General features: G+C 40.9%; 1 protein-coding gene across 1 annotated transcript in view; it reads left to right on the forward strand.

Annotated features, from left to right (window-relative positions):
* NCKAP5 (NCK associated protein 5) overlaps positions 1 to 8,807 on the forward strand; it is a 1,115,675-nt gene extending 1,106,868 nt beyond the window's left edge. The window contains 1 exon segment of the mRNA XM_033946444.1: positions 8,209 to 8,807. Coding sequence (XP_033802335.1) covers positions 8,209 to 8,490 — 282 coding nt within the window. The 3' untranslated portion in view covers positions 8,491 to 8,807.
* The last annotated feature ends 300 nt before the right edge of the window (positions 8,808 to 9,107 follow it).

The following is a 9,107-nucleotide window of genomic DNA, read 5'->3' on the forward strand; positions in this document are numbered from 1 at the left end:
GGACCTAGGTCTGCCTTTTCCTTGGTTTCTCCAGGGTCCTAGAGTCTCTCTGGTAAAAACTTTATTATGTTTGCCCACTTTAGTGACTTTGGGCAACAATCCCCACTGAGCTCTTTTATTTGGTTTTGAAAGGGGCTTGCTTTCAAGGATGGGGGATAATGCAATACTTCTCTCCCCCTTCCTCAGCTAGGAACTTCTTCCTCAGCCCTTTCCTTCCTTGGAGATGGAGTCACTGGCTCACAGCGGACAAATTCGTGCATATAGTCGCCACATATAGAACCTGGGGATATGTGTGTGAAATCATTATGTTCTACAAAAGGGTGCTTATAAAAAGAAGACAAAATAGCTACATTTACAAACATTTTCTTTCTGTGCTGTTTCGTTCAAAGGCGAAAAGGATGAGAACATCTCATTATTTCTCCTGAGATTCTAAAAGGGCTTTATTTCAGAAGATCGCTATGTGCGGCCACAAAATAATCATGGAATTTTTGTGCAAGTAGAAAAAAGAAAAAAAAATAAAGATTCATTATTTTAAAGATTATTTTACCTTCAGTCAATCAGTCTGGAAAATAGTCCAGAAAATAGATGAAATCTGCTGATAGTTTAGAAAGGAGTACAAGACCTCGCTTATTATTTCAGGTTATGTTTTATAGGAAGAGTCTGGATGTTACATTTTTAGCTGACACTTAGGGCTCCTTTTACTAAGCTGCGTTAGGGCTTTAATGCGCAGAATAGCACATGCTACATTAGTTGGCATTAGTTCTAGATGCATAGCGCTCGGTAATATCCTGTGTGCGCTAAAAACGCTAGTGCACCTTAGTAAAAGGAGCCCTTAATGTTCTAAATCACTGTTCTTCAACCGCCGGACCACAGAAAATTCCTGCAGGTCCGCACAGGGCCGGCAAGATCAACAGCTGCAATTTCCTGCACTGGCGGGGGGGATTCGATATCCCGCCCGACTTTTGCTCCTTCTCTGTTAGGAATCACGTTCCTCGAACTTCCCAGAAACAGTGACTGAATATTATGAAAGCTTGGTGAAATCCGGGCTATGACAGATGACAAAATAAAAAAACAAGCTGTCTAACTGTCCAATTAACCGAAGACCCCCAGCTCCAGCTCAACACGCTGTCTGACCCTCCATGGGCGGGGCCTCATCTTACAGGCTCCACCAATCGGACGTCGGTAGCTGGAACCAAGTACTGTATTCCAGGACATGCTGTGTTGATTGACGGCACGCTCCAGTTAGTGCGTTCGTGAAGCGGAGTCTTGGAATTTAGCCCCAATAATCTCAGTGCTGAGCGTCGCAACTCACTATTTTTTTTCTGTAGTAATTTACTGTTCACGCGTTTTTAGTGTTAATTTGGGAAATGAGAAAGATCTTAAAATGGTCTGTACACCGAATGAAATATAGACCGAGACAGCTCAACTTTCACTGGTCAGTAGTGGATGATACTTCATATTTTATGAGCTACATTATTTCTATTGCCTTTCCTGTTTTATTGGAGTTCTTTTCCTTTTATTTTTAAAGTTTGCGTTGTAAACCGCTTGGATGGCTCGTTTTATAAAGATATTTAAAAATAAGATTGTAATCTTGATAATGCATGCATGAACTAGATTAGAAAAAATTATTCTCCCTATGTACCTTTTTTGTGCTCCTTATGCAATCCTATTGTTTGTAGTGTGATCAGTTATAAGGGCTTTCTGTAATAATCTGGCTTATTCAGTTTTCTTGATATGTGAAAGGGAGGGGAGACAGGGGTTTTGTTCATCCTTGCTCTGTATTTGTATTTATAAAATGACAATTGTACAGAATATTGTATCTTTTTATACTTTAATAAAATACATTCAATATAAAATCATAACTGAGGCTTGTGCGAATGGGATCAGATGGTTTGCAAGGATCGAGCTCGCGGAGACAAGGCGGAAGAGATCAGATGGTTTGCGAGGATCGAGCTCGCAGAGACAGGGCGGAAACAGGGTTTTAAAATTTCAGTCCTAGTAGTTTGCCGGTCCATAAAATAATTTTTTTCCCCCGCCAGTCCATAGGTGTAAAAAGGTTGAAGAACACTGTTCTAGAGGTCAAGTAGTTAATTTGAACTCTTGTGGTTTCCTAGATGTAAGTGTGCAATTTTTTTCATGCAAGTATATACGTGTGCAAGGAACTTTTTTTATGTTTTGGGACAACAGGAATTGAACAACCTCCAAATATATTCTTTTAGGCTTCCGCAGCTGACGTCATGATTGTTGCTGAGGTCCGGATGCGGCGAAACCCGGACAAAAGCAACAATCAGCCTCCAGATACTATTATGGGCGTTGAAAAGTTCTCAGCCCAATCAACAACCTTGGGGTGGTCTCTATCGAGGGCTATACCCTTGGTTCATTGATTTCCTACTTTTTTCATTCCGTCGGAAAAATACGGAACAAAAAAGAGTGGAAAATTGCTGGATTAAGAGTATAGCCATCGATGGAGACTGCCCCCAACTTTGTTGGCTGGACTGAGAACTTTTCAGCGGCCCCTCATACAAAGCCATCACTCCATTTTTTTTTTAAACACGCGTCCATAGACTAACATGCACGCGTTAGCGTTTAGCACACGCTAATCGGCTAGCACACTTTAGTAAAAGAGGGCTTTAGTATTCCAAAGAATTTAATTTTTCACTAAGAAGCCACCATCTGCAGCAAATCCATCCACAAGCTTGGAGGGGTATTTTCGATATGACATCCAAATCCGAGTTTTGACGTTTTGTAGAACATGCACAAAAATCCAGTAGTGAACATGACGATTTTCAAAACAGAAAAATGTATTTTTGTTTAAAAAATGCCTATTTCTCAGATGTGCTTGTCCTTAGTGTGTCTACCTTTTTAAACCATTTTTTAAAAAACCCGAAACGCATCCAAGTGAAAAACACAAGACAAGCCACTGGGATGTAGGAGGGGCCAGCATTTGTGCTAGATTGGCCGCACAGACTTTCCACCAGAACAGTGAGGTACCTAGGGGGCACTGCAGTGAATGTCACAAAAAAAGGCCCAGGTACACATCTTACCATAACCCCCTTAGAGCCCTCCAAAACTCACCCAAATCCTATTGGACATTATGATATGCCACCAATTCATATATGGTACGATCCCTGAATATTTTTAAGGGCTTAATGTCAGACTATCATCCGCCAAGATCATTGCACTCTGAAAGCTCAGCATTGCTGAAAACGAAGGCTAACCCTAAGTACGTAGAGATGGAGGCCATGACTTTTACATGTGCATGGGGTTAAGTTGAGGAATGGCCTGGTTGGTAAGATCCAAAAATGCAGAGATAGGAGCTCATTTAGGAAAATACTGACAACACAATTATATGTCGATGCATTTCTTTGAGAAATTGATTCTATATAAGGACTGAATCTGTCTGTCTTGCTCTAACTTGGTTTTGAATTGTGTAATATCTTATGTATGTAACCATTTGTAAACCGCTTTTGGAACAAAACGGTATATAAATTTTAAAAATAAATAAATACTGGGCTCAACCACACCAATAGCCTTTCTGCCTGCAGTTGTCTCCTATATGTAGGTGCAGAGGGATTTGGGTGGGTTTTGTAGGGCTCATATGTTCCACCATAAATGTAGTAGATATAGTGTGATATGGGCCTAAGTTCCCATCTCTGTGGTGGACTACACTGCCCACTAGGCGACTCCAGGAACCTGCCTTGTGATCATCTAGTCAGTTTCGCCCCCTTTTGGCACTTATTTGTTATTAAAACAGGTCTAGTGCCAGACGTCTAAATTGTGCCATATTTGATTATGGCAGAAACATGTCCAAGCTATACACTTCCCCCTCCGAATTTGCGGGGGGTTAGGGGCAGAGCCAGCCCGAGAATATGGAAAAACCGCAAATAATATTCGGGCCGGTTCTGCCCTTATCCCCCGCTTCGTTCCGGCTATTTTTAGCCCTGTGAGCCCCCACTTAAGCCTTACCTGGTGGTCTAGTGGGTTTTCAGGGCAGGAGCGATCTTCCCACGCTCCTGCCCCGTGCAGATCGCTCACAGGAAATGGCTCGAGAGACTATGTGAGCTCAAGGCAGCCATTTCCTGTGAGCGATCTGCATGGGGCAGGAGCATGGGAAGATCGCTCCTGCCCTGAAAACCCGCTAGACCACCAGGTAAGGCTTAAGGGAAGGCTTAAAATAGCCTGGAAAATGAAAGGGGTTTTTTTCATTTAAAACCACAAATAAGCAAATCCGTAGATACGGAATTCGCGAATACGGAGGGGGAAGTGTAATATAAGCCCGCCCTAGACCCTCCCACACCTCACCTCTAACATACCCCTTAACGCCCCCTAAAACGCCCTCTAACACTGTGAACAAACACTATATAACTATAGCTACGTGATGCCGGGTTCTATGTTAGGAGTCGCTTCCCAGGAAAAGGATCTAGGAATCATTGTTGAGAATACGTTGAAATCCTCAGCTCAATGTGTGACGGGGGTTAAGAAAGCAAATAGAATGTTAGAAATCATCAAGAAAGGAATGGAAAACCAATGCTGTAAAGTCCTTATATCGCTCTATGGTACGGCTGCAACTTGAATACTGTGTGCAGTTCTGGTCGCCGTAATATCGTCACTGATAGCGGAATTAGAGGTACAGAGAAGGGCGACAAAAATGATAAAAGGTTTGGGACGACTTCCCTATGAGGAAAGGCTAAAGCAGCTAGGGCTTGTTCAGCTTGGAGAAGAGACAACTCATGGGTAATATGATAGAGGTCTATAAAATACTGAATGGAGTGAATCGCTTGTTTGCTCTTTCGAATAATACTAGGACTAGGGGGCATGTGATAAAGCTACTAAGTAGTAGATTTAAAACAAACCGGAAAAAATATTTCTTCACACAGTGTGCAATTAAACTCTGAAATCCATTGCCTGAGAATGTGGTGAAATCAGTTAGCTTAGCAGGGTTTAAAAAAGGTGTGGCTAATTTCCTAAAATAGAAGTCCATAGGCCATTATTGAGATGGCTTGGGGAAATCCACTGCTTATTTCTAGAATAAGTAGCATAAAAATCTGTTTTACTACTTGGGATCTGGGTTAGCCGCTGTTGGAAACAGGATAGTGGGCTTGGTGGACCTTCGGTCTGTCCCAGTATGGCAGCTCTTATATTAGCCAAGTATAGGACAATCAAGCCTTTGTGACATCACTGATGAGGTTGGCTCTTAGGCATTATGACATCACAATCTCAGCTCTGGAATGTTGCTACTCTTTCGGTTTCTGCCAAGTACTTGGGACCTGGGTTGGCCTCTGTTGGAAACAGGATATTGGGCTTTATGGACCTTCGGTTTGTCCCAGTATGATAATTCTTATGTTCTTATGTTATCCGTCTAGAAAACAGGTTTTGAAATCAGTGAATTGGAAGGGTTTGGCAAGAAAATCATCCATCTGCCCCTTTATGCCACATTTTAGACATTTTTCATTTTTTAAAATGAGCCCTTAGCCATCTCTGAAAGAGTCTAACCAGACTGATATGTATGCTGATCAGGTTGACATTTGATCACTTATCTCCATGAGTCAGAGCTGCATATATGTTTATTTCCAACAATTTTTTTGACATTTTGAGCCAATATTCTAGAAATTGTAAGCCAGCTTTCATTATCCACGCAAAGACAGAATTCATCTCTTGATTTTAATGGCTTAAAACCATTGGCCTCACTACTTGTCACCTTTATTAGAGTATATTTTAATGACTTGCATTTTCAGAATGTTTCAGATCCTCTATTGACTTAGCAAAAAAGAGAAAGTAAGTTTTGTCTGCTGTTTAAGGCCAGCAGGAGTATGTTTATCTTCTTACATTTCAAGCTATGTAAATAAACTCAGAAGCCTGTTAGGTCTTTTCAAACCAATTTGTAATTATGAATCACTCAGATATATATATCACCAGAGGAATTATCAGCATCTCTACAGTTCTAGCAGTCCATTTGTCATTCAAATTTCCCTTACCACGTTGCATTTGTACAATAAGTTAAAAAGGTCACTGTTCACTACAGGTTCTACCATCCAGTGGTTTTAAAAAAGAAACTTACTTTTATTTTCCTTAGAGCAACCAACAGACCAGCTGAGTTCATATGTCTGGGTGAACAGTTTCTTTTTTGGAACAATATTGGCACTTAAATCTCTGTAGTACATGTTTCTCCTGCCGGAATCCAAAATGGTGCTGGTGACTCCTAGTGGTAGTCTCATGGTACTATAGATAGGGAAAGGGGTCATTTTCCATATAGAGTCCTAAGGGGGGTAGTTTGACTTTTTTAAGATACAAAGGGGCCCTTTTAACAGTGGCGTAGTAAGGAGGCGGGGGCAGTCTGCCCCGGGCGCCAACTTGATGAGAGAAATGGCACCCGTTCTCTTCTCCCCCCACCCCTTCCCCACCCCCCAAACTGCTTCATGTTTGTGCCATTTCTCTTCCCCCATACCTCTGTAACGTTCCTGGAGTGAGCAGCAACCCTCATCCTGCTGTCACGCCAGCGTCGGCTCTTCTTCTGATGTCACTTCCTGGACCTTTGCCTAGGAAGTGATGTCAGAGGAAGAGCCAACGCTGGCATGACAGCAGCTTGGGGGTTGCTGCTGGTACCAAGAATGTCAAAGTATACAACTGGAGAAGCACCTCCACAAGTTCAACGTCACAAAGCAAGAAGTGGAGATGTCCAAACAAGACTGATGGACTCTGAATATTTCACAAAACTCTTTTATTCATTCAAAAACCAAATGACTCGACATGCACATGTTTTGGCCAACAAGGCCTGCTTCAGGAGTCTTGATAACCTTAGAGAAAATAAACTAAATTAAACTAAATCTTAAGTTTGTATACCGCATCATCTCCATAAAGATAGAGCTCGGCACGGTTTACAGGTAATTCAATAAATGAGGGAAGGACATAATAAGAAATTTGAGGTTATGAAGAGAATAGCTAGCTTTGCATTTTAAATAGGTAGCTTTACATTTTGGAGAAAAGCCAGGTTTTCAGATGCTTTCGGAATAATTGGAATGAGCCTAGGTTCCGCTTTCTAAAATGTCACTCCAGATGTAGGAAAGGAGCTAAATAACAACAATCTCTATTTCTCAAACAGCAAACCTGAAGGGTTTTTGTGTGGCGCATGAAAAAAATGCCGTGCGCTGTGGATCTACAGATATTTGACCATTTACATTCCCCAGCAATTCAGTTGTAAAGCTATGATTTGATTATGCTTTACTCGTGCCTATATCTTTTTTTTTAAGACAGATTATGAAGACATATGAGATGCCATTTTGGAAACTAAAAAAATAAAAAGATTTCAAATTGTTTACGGGTCTTTATATTGCTGAAAAACAGATTAAAGTTCCATCATTGTTGTTTTAGGATCAGGAACAAAATGACGCCTTTCTTGTTAAGTAATTTTCATTTGTCCACCTTAATTTCATTTCAAGTCTTTCCATTCATTTTATTCTAGTTTCCCTACATAACAATGGTTTAGCTTAAAAACAAGTGGATATAAACAAAATGTGATTATTTATTTACCACTTATATCCTAAGTGGTTTACATTCAGGGACTTATCATATTTCCCTATCTGTCCCGATGGGCTCAAACTCTATCTAGTGTACCTGGGGCAATGAGGAGATTAAGTGACTTGCCCAGGGTCACAAGGAGCAGCAAGGGATTTGAACCCACAACCTCAGGTTGCTGAGGCTGTAGCTCTAACCCCTACGCCACACACTCCCACAATTTGCAGTATGCTATCAAAAATGAGCAAGTATAAGTGTCTCAGCATCTTTTGTTCACATGATCTTCTACAAGGACATCAAACTGCACTCCTGGAGGTCCTCGAACCAGATAGATTTGCATATAGTGAAGACAGTGCACGCAACTATATCTCATGCATCCACCCCCCTCTCTGATACATTCAAAACTTGTTTCTCCCCAGAAGGGTATTGGAAATGTTAGTTGCCTGTTTATTTTCTATTGTTGACATTGGGTTCTGAAGACAAGCCACCAGAGGACCATACCATTTTCACGTTTGAATGTACAAATGAAATGCCCACTTTGGCACTTTGATGTTCTACTGTAAATATCACATCTTTGTTTCTTTCTTTCCTCGCCTTGTGATAAAAATAATCTCACTGAATTGTTCTATTATTACATTTAAAAAAAAACCAAAAACCATTTCCTTCAATTTTATTTCTGTTTCTCTTTATATTTAGAAAATCAAACAAGTTGGTGAAACAAAAGAAGAATCTCAGAGTAGTTTTGCCGAAATTTCCCTGGAGTCTCTAAATAAATTCAACAGGAACAGTATGATTTTGTTAGAGAAGGGGGAAAATGTGCCGAGCACAGCTGAAGAGGAAAAAGGAGAAAATGGAAGGACAGAAGAAGCTTGTTTAAATTGTTCCGACAGGCCCGTAGTAGATCATTTGGAATCCTTTAGTGACTCTTTGTACGACAGCTTCTCTTCCTGTGCCAGTCAAGTCTCTAACGACATCTGATGATGTTTTGCCATGTGCTGTCAGCAGATCGTTTCAACAGTTGGAGCAAATTAAAAAGTGCCACGTTCACACTGCGGAGCCTGCATTGTTTCGGACGTTGCGGGCAACTTGTGGACTTGGCACGGCAATAAGAAAGGACTGACGTCGCTGTCATAATGGAGCTAAGCAATTGAAAGCAAGGACAGAAATATATATTTAAAGAGTCTTACTTTTGCACTTTTATAAATAATGTACAGAAGCTGTAACATTTTTTTTGCAGAAAAACAATTTATATTTGTAGCAGAAAGAAATGTAAGTGTTCAGCAATAAATATGATATGGTGCCATGCTTTTCACAATTAATTTACCACCTTCTGCTGTTAAATGCAAGGGCAAACTTAAAAATCGGGCAAACATAGGCAAAACAAGTGTAAAAAGTTTGCAAACTATTTTCACAGTGGTGGAGGGGACACAAACCACACCCTTTCCCAGTTCAAGACCTGTATTTGTGTCTTGGGCTGGTTGCAGAGGCTGCTCACATTGCTCAATGGTGACATCTAATGGCCAAACGTAGGTGGCCTTTTACTAAAGTGTGTTATGGAGGAAGCCCTCAGCATGGGAATTAACATGCGCTGTTAG

This window comes from Geotrypetes seraphini, chromosome 5 (genome assembly GCF_902459505.1).
Source record: "Geotrypetes seraphini chromosome 5, aGeoSer1.1, whole genome shotgun sequence".
In the NCBI taxonomy this organism is placed as follows: domain Eukaryota; kingdom Metazoa; phylum Chordata; class Amphibia; order Gymnophiona; family Dermophiidae; genus Geotrypetes; species Geotrypetes seraphini.